This window comes from Schistocerca serialis, chromosome 1 (genome assembly GCF_023864345.2).
Source record: "Schistocerca serialis cubense isolate TAMUIC-IGC-003099 chromosome 1, iqSchSeri2.2, whole genome shotgun sequence".
Lineage (NCBI taxonomy): Eukaryota > Metazoa > Arthropoda > Insecta > Orthoptera > Acrididae > Schistocerca > Schistocerca serialis.
In genome coordinates, this window is record NC_064638.1 from 1,234,305,359 (window position 1) to 1,234,324,771 (window position 19,413).

Genomic DNA, 19,413 nt, shown 5'->3' on the forward strand with positions numbered 1-19,413 from the left:
AAATGAGGAATATATATAACAAATGTAATAACATGAACAAAATAAATGATGATGAAATGGAAGAAATTAAATTGATGTTAAAACATGGCAATCATTAACATCACATGCACAATGATTTCCGCTGAAAAATGAATGACAGGAATTAAAAATGAGAGTAACTGAAGAAGTTAATATGATGATTAAAATAATGTGACAAAGGAATAGAAATTTAAAAAGTACATTTAAACCAATTAATTGAATAAAAATAATTGTCTAAGTCATTTCAATTAAGATATAAAAATATAAGATGTATAACAAAATAATAAGCAACCAGTACCATAAAAGGAATTTAATTTCTTAACTGGTTCCTTCTTCAGACGGTTATACCTAATGAGTTATTTGCGAGTGTCAATAATAAGATGCATACAGCAAAATGCCATGGTTCTAAAAAAATACAGCAGCAGTACATAATACAATACTGCATCCATTAATATAGTAAGAGTTCATATAAGCTTACATTTATGCATCTACGAGTTCTTATTGTATTAATGGATTCAGTATTGTATTGCTTACATGTAAGCAAGCATCTATTAGCTTAGGGCCATGGCATTTTGCTGCATGCTTCTTATTGTAGACAGTCACAAATAATGTGACAGATATAAATTTTGACTATGGGCACTAGGTGCCCAAAACTGATAAAGAAATTAAATTTCTTTTAGATTAGATTATATTAGAGATTAGATTCAGTTTTTGTTCCATAGACCCAAAAAATGACATGATTCTCGTGGGTGTAGAACATGTCAGAAAGTATACCATAAAAACATAAAACATTTGAATATAATACTTACTACCCTGATTATTTGTCAGAAGATAGTCGAAATAGGTTAATACAATGCAGTAAACTGGAACTGCTAATATTTACAGAATTAACACGCTGTCAGAATGAAACACAGTTATGCACTATTAATAAATTTATCATACACAAAATACCTAATCTTGACTGTTGTGACCAAGTGTTGTCAAAACTAAAATCTAACAGATATTTTTACTTAAGCTTAACAGTATCTGTTAAGATATTCATCTATGGAGTGGAAGGAGTTGCCTATCAAAAAGTCTTTCAAACTCTGTTTAAACTGTGCTTTATCTGAAACCAAGTTTTTAATGGTTGATGGCAATTTATTAAAAATGTGTGTTTCTGAATATTGGACCCCTTTTTGGACCAAGGTAAGTGATTCAGGTCTTTATGTACATTGTTCTTATTCCTAGAATCACTTACCTCGGTCCAAAAAGAGGTCCAATATTCAGGAACACACATTTTTAATAAACTAAAAACTTGGTTTCAGATAAAGCAACTGGTTGCTTATTATTTCATTATATACAATTACAGTTGCTGAAGATGAATAAAATACTAAATATAAGATGTCAAAGCACCTAACAAGATTAAAACCCACAACCTTTTGCATATGAGGCTAGCACTATAACCATTATGCTATGCAACCAGTTTGTAAAATACTACTATTTTAAAACAGTAGAGCATCATGCAAAATTCCAAAATGTTTTTTTCCCCCCGTCAATTACTTGCAAATGATGGCTCACCAGGGTGAATGGCTTCAGGGTCTAACACCAGGGACCTTAACCTACTTCATTGTATAGATGGCTTCAGAAAGTCGATCCACTACTGGGAACCTCTCCTTGTCAGTCCAGCACTTACTTCAGTTCTGTTCTGACTATGCTGGTGTTGATGTTCTGACCCTGCATATTGATTTGGACTTGATTGTGGTTTCAATGTAAAAATAGATGAGGTTATCTTCTTCAAATAGGCAAATGGGTTTCATGACAGCACACTGTACGTTTAATGATGTGGCATATTTTCTATGCACTATACTAAATGTAGTAAGAAAGCAGTTTTAGTTCTGTCACAAAATATCACAACTGTGCTTCTACTAATAATTAAATTACATCGTATTATATTTCTTCATTGGAAGGGATAGATTGCTAGTCACCACATAAATGAGGCACTGATTCGCAGACAGGCACAAAACTGCTAAAATGCTTAAGCTTTCATACAAGCACAACTCACACGTGCATAGCTAATGTCTCTGGGCACTCGGGCTTGACTGCAACTGCATCTGATGTGAGCTACAATCTATTGGAGCTTGTGGTGGGGGCAATGAGGATGCATGGGTGGGTGAAGACGCTAGACTGCCTCTGTGTGTGTGAGAGAGAGGTTGGGGGCGGGGGGAGGGGGGGGGGGGAAGCATGTGCATGCAGGAAGTGGTGGGGATAGGAAAATCCTGCTCGGTGCAATGTCGGGATGCTGTGCTGGGGGCCTGGAGGGGGAGGGGGGGGGGGGGGGGGGAAGAGGAGAGAAGCGAAAAGACTTGGTGCATTAGTGAGATAGAAAGTGTGTGCAGTGCTGGAGAGGGAGCAGGCAAGGGGATAGGTGAGTGAAGGATATAGACTAACAAAGGCAAAGGCCAGGGGAGTTAAAGGGAATGAAGGATATGTTGTAGGTAGTGATCTCACATGCACAATTCAGAGAAACTGGTGTTGGCACGAAAATCCAGATGTTGCAGCTTTTGAAGAAGCACATCATTTTGGGAGGTATGTTCAGCAGATGGGTGGTCTAGCTGTCCCCTGGCCACAGCTTGGCAGTGGCTTTCATGGCAACAGCTTGGCAGTGGCTTTCATGTGGACAAACAGCTTGTCAGTTGTTACGCCTGCGTAGAAATCCGCACAGATCACATGTGTACTTTTACAGGTGGCCCTGCCTTTGATGGGGTAGGAGATGGTAGAATATGTGTGGGACAAGTCCCACATCTAAGTCTATTGAAGGGACATGAGCCTTGAGGCAAAGGGTTGCGGGCCACAGGAATGGGGGAGGGTATTGTGGAGGTTTCATAATGGCAGAAGACTAATGTGGGAGGGTAGGGAGGATACTAATTTCAGGGCACAATGAGAGGTAGTAGAAACCCTAGTGAAGAATGTGATTTTGTTGCTCCCATCCTGGGTCATAGTGAGTCACGAGAGGAATGCTTCTTTGTCACAAGAGAGTGGTACTGAGTCATGAGAGGAGTGCTCCTTTGTCGCCAGATAGTAAGTACAAGGGGAGTGGTAGGTGACTGGTGAGACAAGGTATGAGAGATCTGTTACTGGACAAGGTTGGGAGGGCAATTTCAGTTCATGAAGGCTTCAGTGGGACCTTTTGCATATTTGGAGAGGGACTGATCATCACTACTGTTGCGATGACCATGTGTAGCTAGGCTAGGCTTTTTTGTATTGAAGGAGAGGCAGCTGTCAAAGTAGAGGTGTTGTTGTTAGATAGAAGTTCAGTGTGGAAGAAGGTACTGATGTAACCATCCTTCAAGCTGAGGTCAACATAAAGGTAGGTAGCTTACTGGGTTGAGGAGGATCAGATGAAGTGAATGAGGGAGAAAGTATTGGGGTTATGGAGGAATGTGGATAGGGTGTCCTCACCCATGGTCCAGATCAATATGTCGTTGGTTGATTTGAACTATGTGATGGGTTTAGGATGTGTCTAGGCGGCCCATGAAAAGACTAGCATTGAATGGTGTCACATGGATGCCCACTGCTGCACTGTGGATTTTTTTGTAGGTGATGCCTTCAAAGGGAAGTAATTGTGGGTGAGGATATAGTTAGTCATGGTGACCAGGAAGGAGAGTGTAGTTTTGGAGTCAGTCAGTCATTGGGACATGTAGTGCTCAATAGCATCAAGGCCATGGGCAATGGAGATGTTAGTATAGAGGGAGGTAGCTGCCAGGTGGTAAAGGAACAGGAACTGTGGAGAGTCGTGTAGAAAATAGTTGGTGTCATTTATACAGGAGGATAAATTACATGTAATAGGTTGAAGGTGATGGTCCACAAGAACAGAGATTCTCTTTGTGGAGGCACAGTAACCAGCCACACTGAATCATCCTGTGTGGTTCATTTTACGGTCTTAAAAAGCGTGTAGAAGGTGGGGGGAGGGGGGGGGGGGAGAATAGAGACTCAGAGGAGGGGTTCTGGGATGGACCTACAGATTTGCAAAGGGACTTCTGATTTCTGGAATGGGGTTACTGTGGCAGGGTTGCAGGGGGAGCATATCTGACAACTGGTGGAGTACCTCCTCTAGGTAATCGCTATGGCTTATAACCACAGTGGTATTCCACCATCCACCAACCCATACAATATCCTTGTCCATCCCCAAGCCACCCTCACTCTCAATCCCAGATGCAATCCCATACATCCTCCCACTGCCAAATACTCCAGTTCTGTCACAGGACTCTCCTACCCCACCAAAGGCAGGGCCAGCTGTGAAACCAACTGTGTGGTCTACCAACTAAACTGCAACCACTGCTGCTTTCTGGATGGGCATGACAACTAACAGCTGTCTGTCCACAAGAATGGCCACCACCGAACTGAGGCCAAGAGACAGCTGGACCACCCAGGTGCTGAACATGCCACCAAAATGATGTGACTCACTTCATTGACTGCATCACAACCTGCACCTTCTGGATTCTCCCTGTCCACACACCTACTGGTCCTTTTCCCTTCTGTAATTCACTCTTCTTCTCCTCCCTCCCTCCCCCCAACCCCCCAGTACAGCTTCCTGACAGTAAATCTACAATCTATCCTGTCACTGCCACATCCCTGCACACTACCAAAGGCAGAACTAGCATTTTCTCCCACCCTTGCTATCCCTTCCCTTCCCCTCCTCACCTCACCCCACAACCCACCTAGCAGATTGCTGTTCACTTCAGATGCAGTCACAGTTGGGCTCCAGCACCTGGAGACTGGCCTTTTGTATGCAAGTTGTGCTTGTGTGAACGAGTTTTTCTACTTCAGAAGAAGGACTTCTTCTGCAAGCTTAAACACCTAAGCAGTCTTTTTCATTGTGTATGTCTGTGATTCATTGTCTCCTCTAAGTGGTGAGTAGCAGTAATTTAGCCTTTCCATGTTGTTGTTAATCCATCCAGGACTTTCAATTGTTTTATATTTCTTTATTAATAAACTTACTTTGTGTATCCAAGATCCAGCGCGAGCTGCAAGGCTTTTAAGCTTCTTGCTCCAGAACGGCATGAAAATATCAGAGGTGCATTCAGGCCGGGCTTCTTTGCTCCATATTTCTTTTGGAAATCATTTTCTGAGAGATCTTTTAAAGCACTCTGGAGCTCGGTCACTAAAATGCAATGCCATAAAGTTTTTAGTCAGGCTGGTGCTTAACCTACACTTATACTTAAATCACTTCGGACCCCTCTTCATATTTTCTCGCTACATCAGTTGAAGGGATTGGTGGAAGAATGTGCATCCTCAATTTTGCACAGCTTAACTACATGTTATCTTTTCAAATTCACCACACATCCTGGTACCAATTAGACCTGTCTAATATATGAACTATTTTGTATTATGTATGAGGAATAAAGGAGCCACATCTCTCTCTCTCTCTCTCTCTCTCTCTCTCTCTCTCTCTCTCTCTCTCACACACACACACACACACACACACACACACACACACACACACACACACACACACACACACCTGTGCCCCTACTTGGTGCTGGCTAGATCCTCCTAAACTGTTTATATTCTACGGGAACTTTCCTACTATAATTTTGTAGTATTATTGTATTAATATTCTTATCTTTGAATTTATTCTTTCTAGCAATAACTGAAAATGACACTCTTGAGGTTAGCACTTTCTTCTGCCAATACCTTCAATCGTTTCATAACTTGAAAGTTAGTTACATGCTCCCTAGATCATTTACACAACGTAGTGTAATTTGTGGATTGAATTACAATACAAGCTACTTAAGTCAGTTTTGATTTTTTATATGGCTGCATGTTGCCCTTTTGCAAATAAGTTTTATAATGAGACAATAATTTCACAAAAATATAAATATGCTCTTTTTGTACACTACATGCTCTACAAGTTTCTTAATTTAAACTGTCTGTAGAACTGAAATGGATGTCAAGCAGAAACATTTTCTGTTTGCTTTCAAAGCCATTCTTCATATAGTTTACATTATTGGTAATTGGCCAATCATTTTTAAAAGAATAATTAGCCACCATAAAATTCAGAGAAGAACAATGAAGGTCATTTTTTGTGATATTAAAATTACAGACATCATCATTATTATTATTATCAACTGCAATGGAGGATTGTTTACTATGAATTTCCTTAAAGAAAATATGCTCTGTGTAACTGCAACAATAATGCAAAACTCTTTCATGATTTGCCTATTAAGGCACATTATGGGTGATTGACATATACTGTTCTTACTGCACATTTTTATACAATGAAAACTTTTTCCTGAAAAAAAGTGTTAATTTTAAAGCTACACATTCCACTTTTGATTTGATAAGACAAATCCTTAACATTTCCCAGTGCCATCCATCATTCTTTCACCTTTCTCACATTTCATATTCATGGTGGTGCTACACCTTGCCTAAAGATGTGTTTCCAGAATCAGTCCATGTTAAGTGACATAATGATTTCCACTTGACCCTCTCCAATTTTGTTGAATTTTTACAGGATGTGCATACAGGTCTCACATGAAGCCACGCCACAATACAGTTTGAAAAGCAGTATGGTGGGACCACTAGCCATGGTTTTGTGTAGGCCAGTTTTTCCGTATTGTGATAGGTATGAATAAATTACCAAGTTTGCTTTATTGTTGCTTATTATATAAGCGAACTCCCATGCTGAAATTTGTGATTCTGCTCGATGTTTTAGGTACAACTATCTAGATGCTGAAAATTTGTTTACTGTACAGCAAGTTTATTACAGTTTGCTATCAAAGCAGCTCATACATCTTTGTTGTGACAAATTTGGATCATATTTTTGCAGATTGTTGAAATGTTACCCCTCAAGCTAAGTTTGATTCTAATTTCCACTTGACTTTGTTTTCAACTGTTAAATGTAAAAATGCTGGGAATTTGCACCTGAAAAAAAGTGCATGTTCTCAGAGCATGAAGAGTGTTGTGGCAAATCCCAAAATAGCACAGAAACAACCTACATGAACAGATAAACTTTTCCAAAAGTCAAATATTGAGCAAATTAATTTTTATTTTAAGAAAAACAAAGACAACTGTAACAGCTTTAACATAACTTACAGTAATTCCAAACGTGAATAGTCAAACTCCACACGTTCTTTGCTCATAGTAGAAGTCAAAGCACATTTTTGAACTTCTGTATTACCTCTGAACTGGTTTGTCCCAAAAATGAAACAAACTTTTCTTGGTCGAATATAATGAGCTCTTGCTAATGGTGTGAGGAACAGCCTTTTGACAATCAGACAAAATTGATGAATAATTTATAATCAACTTTAATCTTGGCTAACTCAGTAATCACTTGAGTAATCAAGACACCACTTACACATTTTTATGACATGCTGGCTGGCTGCGAACAACGAAGAAATCAACATCAGAAAGTAATTCTGTCATAAGAAATGGTCTGCAAAAATATGATCCAAGTTTGTCACTATAAGATTTATGAGCTTATTTTAGAGCAAACTGTGATAAATTTTGTGTACAGTAATCACATGTTCAGAAACTGGGCTGTTGTACCTAAAAAGTTGAGCACCATCATCAAATTTCTGTAAGGGAGTTCACTTATATCATGAGCAATGGCACAGCGAACTTGTTGATTTATTCTTATCTGTTGCAATGTGGAAAAACTGGCCTTTGCAAAAGCATGGCTGGTGGTCCCACCATATTACATATCACTCAAGTTGTAATTTGGTATGTTCACAATCTGTCCCCATCTGTCCCTATTCCATGCACTGCTCCCACTTCAGCCTCTCACACATCATTTCCAACCCCAGCCTGCATAGTCCTTTTGCTCCCTCAGACATAAAAATGTATTGCACAAATCAAGCAAGCACAAGAAAAGAAAATCTCAATGGAACAAGACAGCTGTTAAAAAGAAAGAAAGAAAGAGTTTCGAGCAAACAATAATAGAAAAATTATAAAATAAGCTGAATTACACAAAACTATTCAGAAACGTATTCAAGAGTATGTAAGGATATAGAAAAAAATTCTGTAACCGAAACAATTGAAAATATCACATTTAATCAGTTACGACTACAGATGGCAAAATAACTAACAACAGTCAGAAAGTTGTGCAAGAACATTTTTTAAAATGTTTTTGCAGCTCACGTGATGAATCGAACATAGATAGTTAATAGCAAAAATAATGACATTCCAGAAGAAATACCAAATGAACTGTATAATATTACAAGAGGTATGAAGCAATAAAAGTGACCAGTAGATGATGATGTTTAAATGCAAATTATTATAGCAAGAAAACATAACACAAAATTAACTCTCAAAATTATTTACAGAATGTCTGTGGAGAAAAATAATTTTCCAAAACTACGGCATTCTTTTAACTGTTCTACGTCACAATAAAGGAAACAGATAAGACACAAAGTACTAAATACCTATCAATTTCCTTTCCATAACACACCAGAGGTCCAAACAAATATCGATGGAAAGCACAGTAAGAACGAGACTAACTGTCGCAAAGAAAGAAGAGAAAATGGATAATCTGGGCAAAATCATCAGAAGAATATCCAAAAAGATACTATGCAATGTGCAGATGTGCATGGAGAGCATGTAGATGAAAACTCATGACAGAAGATTTCAAAATGAATATCAACAAGAACAAAATAAAAATTTTAAGTCCCTAAAGGGAAAGATTATTAAAATGCAACACATCTAACCAGTAAACAGCTCTACAAGTGAATTTAAAAAATGCAGAAAATCAAGATTCAGTTACTGAAGAAGGTGTGGAACATGTAGCCAAAAAATATAGGGCAGAAGAAGCCCAGTAATGTATTGCTGTTTTCTTTTAATCTGTTATCTAGACACAAGAACAGACAAAATGTTACATATCAGTTAGTGTAAATGAATATAAAATGCAATATTTTATCAGAATTTCAAATAATTATTTGTAGAATGTATGTGGAGCAAAATAATTTTCCACAACTATGACAATGTTTTAACTGTTCTATTTCACAAGAAAGGAGACAGACAAGACAAAATATAATATATACATATCAACCTCCAATAGATGACACAACTAAGCACTATTGTAGATAAGAAAAAATGTAAAAAAATATTTACTAAAAAAGAAAAATAATACAGATAATATTAAAAATCTACATACAACTGTTTGGCCATCTGGCACACAGATATATGTTTGTCCGAACCAGAAGATACACACTACTGGTCTAACACACTACACTACAATGTTATATCACAAATTTTGTCATTTAACAAAACTAGATTTCCTCATTTGTTTGGATAGTTGGCCTCTGGCACACTGAGGCACAACTAAGGATTGACAGGGTCTCAGGAATCCTTCCTGGTTGTCTCCGGAACTTATCTCCTGGCTGCCTCTGGAAGGTGTTCAGCCATGGCGTGTCTATTTTTATGATGTATGGCCTCTTCTTGCTTGTCTCTCAGCCATGTTGGCTTGCAGTTCATGAATTGGTATTTTACCTGTCAGCAAGTTCAGCTTGTGCCATAGCTCCTGACTTCTTATGATGTTGCAGGCTCGTGTATTGCCAAAGATGTTCCTATCCTGGTCTGTAACATCTTCTCTACTGGCACACTCCCAGAGGACATGATCCAGGGTGCCAATTGCTCCACATTCACAAGTATCTGTGGTGTGTTTTCAGTAAATAGCTATGAAATGACCCATGTCCCAATAGGTGGAATATAGCTCCCTTGATTTGAAGGACATATGACGTTCTTGATCTTTCTTTTATGTTTGGAAGGAACTGGTAGGTTCTCCCTCTGTTTCTACCCTGTCCCAGGTTTCTTGCCACTCTCTATCAGTGCATGCCTTTATTTCCTTATTTGATGTGGCACCTGTGCTAATTATTTCCTTTATCTCATCATATTTGTCTTCTTGAGCCAATATTGTGCACATCTCTCCTCCTTACTGCTAGGCCCAACACTGTAAGCTGAGTTTCACCATTAATGCCTCAGCTGGTATTGTTCTGCACATTCAGGAGAAGGAGTACACTTGTCTGAGCTTGCTGAAAAACCTGTACTTTTCTGGCTCCATCAGCCCATATGCTTGACCCATAGTTCTCAATAGTGATCAGCACTGTGTTTGCACTTAGGGGCAGCTGAAAACTTCTTTGTCTTATTGTTACTGTTTTGATCAGGAATCTAATGCTTATCTGGCAAATGATTTGTATGTGTGCAATAAACTTTTAATGTCTGTTGATGTTTAAACCTATATACTTCTTTTCTCTTCAGAGGTTGCTCATTTATTCTGACTGCGGGGTTTCTCAATCTCGATAATGTCTATTTTGGTAATATTCTGCAGCTGATTCAGTAAAGGCTCCGTGCCTACAAGCCAGAACTCTGGGCCACTGAGCCCACCCGGGCAAACTTTTTTGATATTTTTCACAATTTTCTTTCCTGGGCATTCCAGTTTCACTTGCCTGCCTGTGCAGTAATCTCATAGGTTGTTATGGACACACCTGGGATAGTCCATCTGCTTCATTCTTTTGAACAGGGCAGGGCACCATAAGATATCAGATGTCCCAGCTACATCGATCATTATGCCTATAACATGCTTGTCATCTGGACTGTCCACAATATGCTTTGATTTACTGCATCCTTGGTGAAGTTGCCTTTCCTGAAACCAACCATAGTGCAGGGGGCTCAGGAGAATTTCTTGTCTGTGTTCTCTCGGCTGATGGCACAGGTTTTGCTGTACTTTGGGTGGGAGATTTATCAAACAAACTGTCCTGTAAGAGTTTTGTTCTCTTGGGTCTTTACCTTCCCCCTTTTTTGGTGTAGTGATATTTGAAATATTCCAGGGCCTGGCAACATGTCCCTGCAAAAAAACATTCATTTAATATAGCTGTTAGGAACAATTTGGTCTACCAGCTAATGTAACACTTCTGCGATATCTCTATCTGGCCAACATGTGCTTTCTTCTTTAATTTCATTATTGCCAGTCTCATTCTTCCTGGGCAAAAGGACACACAATTCTACTATTAAGATGCTGCTCTAGTAATTCAGAGCGAAGATACTGATGGTATGCCGTGTCTCCCATCATCATATTGTCCAGCAGCAGTGTTCTCAGTAGGTACTGCACTGTTGTCTCCAAGTCTATCATCGTCGTGCCATCGAATTATCACAATGCTAATAATACAGTGGGTGACTGAACCTTATTTGTTGCAAGTTTGTATGGAAAACCCCAAATATCTGTTACCGTTTTGGCCTTACCATTTAGTCCGTGACATTTGCCTCCCATTTTTCTACTCTTGTTGGGCTAACAGTTCTTTGTGTTATTGTTTGACTGTTTGATAGAAATTCAACCTTCTTCATTGTTCTTTTTCCCTAAGGATCTCTGGTAGTATCTTCTCACCTGCATCATTGTGCACATTAAAGACTGCAGCAAAAATGTATCTCTCATGTTGACTGGGTATTGTAGCTGTTTTTAACTTTTCCATGGGTGGTTGTATCTCCTGACTATTGAAAATGTTGACTTGTTATGTAAAATGTGTAGGTCCATCTCTTCTAATATTTTCCTTCTTGCATCACCGTGCACTGCACTTCACATTTATCTGATGATTTGAATTATTTGTTTATGTTCCATTGCCATGAGGATACAAGTCGACTGCAAGTAAATTCTATCAAGTTGACTGTAAGTAAATTCTATGGGAGCCTAGTGAGAAGTAGTTTTTATTCTGATCTTCGTCATGTAGAGCTGAGCCATGCGTCATCACTAACTACTTGTACAGTTGCTTGATATCAAGCACATTCTGCCTTCTCTTAGAAATGACATCAAGTATTATTATTATTATTATTATTATTATTATTATTAGGGAGGAGTAGTAGAGTTTCTGGAAGTGGCTAAGAAGACAGGAAAACAAGGAATTGACATTGTGTCTGCCTATAAAAAAGAAAGAGACAAACATATTCTCAAATTCAGAACATGTCAAAAACATAACAAATACAGAGTGTGACAGCACGTAATACATTATAGCAGTGGAGTGTGATAGCATGCAACATAGAGGGAGATTATGAAAAAACACAGATCTCTGGAGAACCTTCAGAAGACAACAGCAATTACAAAGAGAATGTAAACAGTGATGAACATGACATGAGATTTAAAGCAGGTCCATGAGATGACAGTAAATTATATGCTGGAGGTAAATCCAAAAGACAGAGCACAGTTAATTACACAGAAGAGAACATATCTTGTGCCTAGATCAATGTGCAGACTACTTAGCAGACACCAAATGTTATAATTGCCATGACTATGGGTAAATTGCCAGTTCTAAGAACTGCATCTCATCTGTAGTTCCCTCCAAGTTCTGTTCACATATTGACTCAATTAATTCACTTTCTGGCATGGTGACCGGGCCATCATATACTATCACCTTCAGCCTCTGTTTCCTAGGTGATCATACAGCTAACATTGACTGGGTACAACCATGAAAATATGAGTCATCATCATCATCTACAGCTTCCAGCCACAGGCTGGATCTGCTTGAAACATAAGTTTCTCCATCTTTTCCTGTCCTCTTGCCACATTTCTCTTTGCACTCTGTCTCAAAATCTTCTCCACTCTGTCTCAGTCTTCTCCTCTCTTCCACTCTGTCTCAGTCTTCTCCTCTCTTCTTCACAAATTCTCTCAAAACAAGGATACAGTACTCTCTTGGTATTCCTCTTGGTCCCTTGCCTCCAAATTGTCATTTCCCTGTATTGGTAACCTGCAAACTCCCATTCTGTTAACATATCTGAATAATTACGCATTTTTGGCAGAATATCAGTCACTGACCAAGTAAACAAAATGCAAGGATCATGATAAGACAATATTGCCTACCAAAGCAATACAGGAATGCTTAATGAATTAATTGGAAGGAAATAGACAGGAAAGCAATATTTCAATCAACTACATACAGATGATATGGGGGCAACTGTATTTGATCATCAATTGTTGTACAAAGGTCAAGAGAAGTTTGTGGGCAATAGTAGTACACAGATGCTGAAATAACTGGGGAAAATACCAACGAAGTCCAATCAGATGGAATGAGGTGAATAGTAAAAGCTGGCAGCAATTCAAACAATACAAGATGGATAAGTCATATCAGACAGTTCATGGACGTAAAATATTATTTTGAGTATAGAAGAAGCACCAAAATAATGTAATGGTATGATGAATGACTAAGCATGCCTCAGAACACATTGACAATTAAACCATTAAATGGAGGGTTCACGTGGTGCAGAAGCATTTAGAAACATTGCACTATCAATAACTTAAAATAATTATGTAGTGGACAGAGATGAGTAAAGTGTGTTGTATATGCCAAAACTTAATAAATAACCACAGAAATAAAGAGGCACAATACTACAGAATTGTAGCAGTGAGAATTATTGGGATATTTGACAGCAATGAGGGGGAGGGGTAGGAGGATGGGGGGGGGGGGGGGGGGCGGCGGCGGCAGGCAGGCTGGCAGCAGCAAAGGAAATAATTTGTCTGGACACAAAGAATGGAATACAGTGAGTAGGAGAATTCTTATTTCTGTTCGACATCATGTCCAGCACTTACTGTACATTTGTAGATCACAGTTAGAGATACAGCTTCACACACTAAATGGCGCAAAAGGAATGGTGGCAGTAAGTTTACATATAGTACTATGAAATACTGACTGTATACAATCCAAAAGTTGTTGCACGAGATGGTATCAGCTATGTGGCACCAACTGACCAGACATTATCAAATAAGATGGTTACCCCAACCATGATGTTTGAATGTGAAGAAGCAGATGTACACTTCCAACTGAGCTACTGGTCGTTAGCATATAATCATAATGTTATATTGCACAAGAATTATAATTATTCACAAAACAGAATGTGCAAACAAATGGAAGACATGCAGTCAGATTTCTTTTATTTTATATTTATTACTTTTGTATTCTAAGGAAAATACTGAGCCCAGCTGTTACATGTGAAACTCATAATAGTTCTCCTAAGTAAAACAGTAACAAATATGAAGCTTCTTTGAATACTAAAGTTCTTACTATATATGGTTTATTGTATGAGATGGCATACCACTGCCTTCCTCTCACCTGAGAACTAGGTCACCCATTCGGTCAACTTACTATTTCCACTTAGATGGAGCACTTACAGAGAGAAAAGTCACATTAAATGGCAGAAAAAATCCTAGGATACAATGGGTATAAAACACTGAACCTTTCAATCTGTAATATTACATTTACATTCATGGTAACGAAGCTAAGTCACTGCATCTCCCATCAAAACACTACAGACTGAACATTTCTGCCAAATGAGCAGTGATAGTAATAAAATCTAATTTTTTAGGCATTAAGTGGATTGCTATTCACAGTATTTAATTTCTTCCACTCTTAGTATTTTAGCACAAGGTCATGTGGTTTGTGGTTTCACTGTACTAGAAAAATAATTTTTAAATTCAAAAGTTCTTACAAGGAATATTAACACTTCCAGGAAGTTCTCCAGTTTCTTGTAGCTCACGAGGCTCCCGAACATCAACCAAATAAAGTTCTTTTCTGGCTATTAGATTTACAAGGTCATCATAAGAGAGTGCTTTGTCTGCACTGATCTTTACAGGTGTTTTCTGAGCATCTTGGCACCATGCTGATGTACTAAAGCTGAAACAAAAAGAGAGGTAAGATGTGTTATTTATTTCCATTTCAATGACAGCATAAGAGTCTACCATTTCACCTCTCCCTCCTCTACAGGCCTTAACTCCTAATGGTGCTGGGGCTGCTATTTTATTAGGTACATACTGTACAGACTTTGTGAATGATAATTGGTGAAGTACTCCCAAAGTGTGTTCCAATGAGGAACAAATAACAAAAACACTGTGGTCACAGCTTTCAGTTTAGAACTAGAAACCAAGTGTACTGTCTCTAGAGCACAATGACTGAAATGAACTTTTATTTTAACCTCCAGGATAAATACTGTCAGTCAGATAAATGAAACTGTTTAATTTTAAACTGAATATGTTAATTTGCAAATATATGAAGGGAAAACAAACAGTTCCATGTTCTCATGACAATGAAGTCATTATTGATGGAGTATAAATTCAGATTGGAGGAGGATGTGGATGGCAATAACACTGCTCTAATGAAATTACTGGAATTCGGAATTCACATCAAGTGATTTATGGGAACTACAGAAAATCTACATCGGGATCGGTGCATAAGGATTTCAGCCACATTCCTTACAAATACGGCAACGACCTTACCGGAGCCAACTGAGGAGCTACTCGACCGAATAGTAGCGGCTCCAGTCAAAGAAAACCATCGTAACGACCGGGTGAGCAGTGTGCTAACCACACGCCACTCCTATCTGCATCCTCATCTGAGGATGACACGGCGGTCGGATGGTCCTGATAGGCCACTTATGGCCTGATGACGGAGTGCTTTTCTTACAAATGTGCCACCTCGCTCAGTGTTGCTTAAACATTATAAAAAAATTTCTCTATAAATGAATAACACCAGCACTGATTATACTTTGATACCTAGTGGGAAGACTAAACCAAAAGCAGCTAAAATTACACTCAATAATGATCAGTTACATACTATTGATAATTTTTTAACTGATGCCCAAAAAATTAGAAGAGAAAAGAAAATTGGTGGTAAGTAAAAACTTATCAAATACCTAACAAAAAGGGAAAGAAGGTTCAGGACTAACAAAACATGAACAAGGATTTCTTCCTTTATTATTGGCAGTGCTACCATATAAAGCAAATATTGGTTTATTAGCTAGTGGAGCAGCTGGAATTGTAAAAGCGGTAATGGACAAGAAAAAAAGATGATGCAGAATAAGAAGAGAAAAAAAGGCTGTACCAATGAAGAAGAAAGCTGGTGCTGGAATACGAGAAAAATAGCAAAAAATAATCCATATGTATCGTAATGCATTAAGTAATTCTGACACAGAAAAACATGCTAAACATTTAAAAATCAAATACTCGCATGGTATTTTTATGCTTGATGAATTACCTATACATCCGAGAATATGAAAATCTGGAAAAGTTAATTTACACACAGCTGATTCAGCTGGCTATCACTGGATCTGCTATTGTAAGAATAAAGATAAAAAAATTGTGTTTGATTCATTTAGAGGAAATATTCCTTAAGTAGTAGTTATTTATCTTGGCTCAAGTGAGTTTCACTATAATAGACAATGAATACAAAATTTTAATGAAGTACTTTGTGGCTATTTGTGTATATTTGTTTTAAAACTTGTCAGATAATTATAAGTTTAATGGTATTTTGAATCTAATAAATGGACATTTTTGGAACTAAAGAGTGGTCTAAAAGCAGCTGCAAGTTCAATGAGCATATAAAATTTGAAAGAGTCAAAACAGAACTGGAATCAAAAACCAAAGGTCTTCAATCAATTATTAAAAAAGAAATAAATTCAAGAACAAAAAATTTAATTTAACATCATTAGTAGTTGAAAATTAGAGAATGTAATTAAGCAACTGAATTAACTTTTTTAAAGCATCTAAAAGTTATATTGATTTTAAAGGTAGAAGACGGGTAGATATAAAAAAAAATTCTGTAATTGGTTACGACGCAGTTACCAAACAATATTTATTACATGAGTTTGCGTCAGTTGACGCAGTCTTTTTGTCAGCTATCACTGAGTCTGCAACTAAACAATGTTGCTACAGAAGCCGAATACGAAAATGTTCGACACAATTCAGTGAAGGAAATAGGATTTATGATAGTGCTATAGAAGATTATCATAAAAATAAACATAATGTCAATACAACTGTTAAATATGCTTTTGACAGATGCGGTGTGCTGGAAAGAACACTATATGATAAGCAAATAATTAAATTTACTTTATGAATGGTGGTGAACAAAAAAAAGCATAAAATTGAGTATGTATTTAAGCTCAAACTGGTAAAAATGTAGAAACACACAGAGAAAGGCTTATCATTTAATGAGTTTGATATTTCATGAAAAGTGTTGGATAATCTCTGTGAAATAACTACTCTTAATCAATAATAAAAATATTGCATAAATAAAAACATCCCAACTGTAGAAAAGTTAAAACTGTTTCAGTAGATGCAAAAATAATTTTATCTGGTGAAATTTAATCTTATATTAATGAGTAACCTTAATCACCTTTCGAACGATGGTGTCTAAAATGTATAAAATTTACTGATACACATCATCCAAAAGAACAACAACAACAACAAATGCAAGACATAGAATTGAAGGAACTTGTACATGTAAAACTAAAAAGTAGTAAATTTGTTCAAAAAAATTGTACGTGAAGGTGTGAGGAAATCTCTCACTCCTAATATTTGTGAAGGACTTATTAATGAATTACATAAACTGATGACAAAAAAATTTAATATATATATATATATATATCTAAAAACAAAGATGATGTGACTTACCAAACGAAAGCACTGGCAAGTCAATAGACACACAAACATACACACAAAATTCAAACTTTCGCAACAAACTGTTGCCTCATCAGACAACATCTTCTGTAGCACCACATTTCAAAAGCTTCTATTTTCTTCTTGTCCAAACTATTTATCATCTATGTTTCACTTCCATACATGGCTACACTCCATACAAATACTTTCAGAAACAACTTCACATTTAAACAAATTTCTCTTCTTCAGAAACGCTTTCCTTCCCATTTCCAGTCTACATTTTATATCTTCGACCATCATCAGTTATTTTGTTCCCCAAATAGCAAAACTCCTTTACTACTTTAAGTGTGTGTGTGTGTGTGTGTGTGTATATATATATATATATATATATATATATATATATATATATATATATATATAGACACACACACACACACACGATGTGACTTACCGAACGAAAGTGCTGGCAGGTCGATAGACACACAGACAAACACAAACATACACATCCGTGATCTGAAGGCTGACCGATCCATCGTCATTCTTCCGGCGGACAAGGGTTCCACGACCGTGGTACTTGATCGTCGGTAGTATGTGGCTGAGGGACTGTGTCAGCTTTCAGACAACACCACATACAAAGTTTGCCAAGGTAATCCCATTCCCGATGTCCAGGCGGAGCCTCAAGGAATCCTCAGAACCTTAGGCCCCCTGCAAAACCTTTCACCTGACTCCATCAACCTCCTGACCCCACCGACACCCCGCACCCCTACCTTCTACCTTCTTCCTAAAATTCACAAACCCAATCATCCCGGCCACCCCATTGTAGCTGGTTACCAAGCCCCCACAGAACGTATCTCTGCCTACATAGATCAACACCTTCATCCCATTACATGCAGGCTCCCATCCTTCATCAAAGACACCAACCACTTTCTCGAACACCTGGAATCCTTACCCAATCTGTTACCCCCGGAAACCATCCTTGTAACCATTGATGCCACTTCCTTATACACAAATATTCCGCACGTCCAGGGCCTCGCTGCGATGGAGCATTTCCTTTCACGCCGATCACCTGCCACCCTACCTAAAACCTCTTTCCTCATTACCTTAGCCAGCTTCATCCTGACCCACAACTTCTTCACTTTTGAAGGCCAGACATACCAACAATTAAAGGGAACAGCCATGGGTACCAGGATGGCCCCCTCGTACGCCAACCTATTCATGGGTCGCCTAGAGGAGACCTTCTTGGTTACCCAGGCCTGCCAACCCAAAGTTTGGTACAGATTTATTGATGACATCTTCATGATCTGGACTCACAGTGAAGAAGAACTCCAGAATTTCCTCTCCAACCTCAACTCCTTTGGTTCCATCAAATTCACCTGGTCCTACTCCAAATCCCACGCCACTTTCCTTGACGTTGACCTCCATCTGTCCAATGGCCAGCTTCACACGTCCGTCCACATCAAACCCACCAACAAGCAACAGTACCTCCATTATGACAGCTGCCACCCATTCCACATCAAACGGTCCCTTCCCTACAGTCTAGGTCTTCGTGGCAAACGAATCTGCTCCAGTCCGGAATCCCTGAACCATTACACCAACAACCTGACAACAGCTTTTGCATCCCGTAACTACCCTCCCAACCTTGTACAGAAGCAAATAACCAGAGCCACTTCCTCATCCCCTCAAACCCAGAACCTCCCACAGAAGAACCACAAAAGTGCCCCACTTGTGACAGGATACTTTCCGGGACTGGATCAGACTCTGAATGTGGCTCTCCAGCAGGGATACGACTTCCTCAAATCCTGCCCTGAAATGAGATCCATCCTTCATGAAATCCTCCCCACTCCACCAAGAGTGTCTTTCCGCCATCCACCTAACCTTCGTAACCTCTTAGTTCATCCCTATGAAATCCCCAAACCACCTTTCCTACCCTCTGGCTCCTATCCTTGTAACCGCCCCCGGTGTAAAACCTGTCCCATGCACCCTCCCACCACCACCTACTCCAGTCTTGTAAC

At 38.5% G+C, this 19,413-nt stretch overlaps 1 protein-coding gene across 2 annotated transcripts in view; it reads right to left on the minus strand.

Moving 5' to 3' along the window:
• LOC126419177 (uncharacterized) overlaps nt 1–19,413 on the minus strand; it is a 291,871-nt gene that overhangs the window by 20,579 nt on the left and 251,879 nt on the right. For both annotated transcript variants that reach the window (XM_050086310.1, XM_050086319.1), the window contains 2 exons: nt 14,461–14,645; nt 4,996–5,158 (listed from right to left, as the gene is read on the minus strand). In XM_050086310.1, the coding sequence (XP_049942267.1) occupies nt 4,996–5,158; nt 14,461–14,645 (348 nt within the window). The remainder of the gene's footprint in view (nt 1–4,995; nt 5,159–14,460; nt 14,646–19,413) is intronic.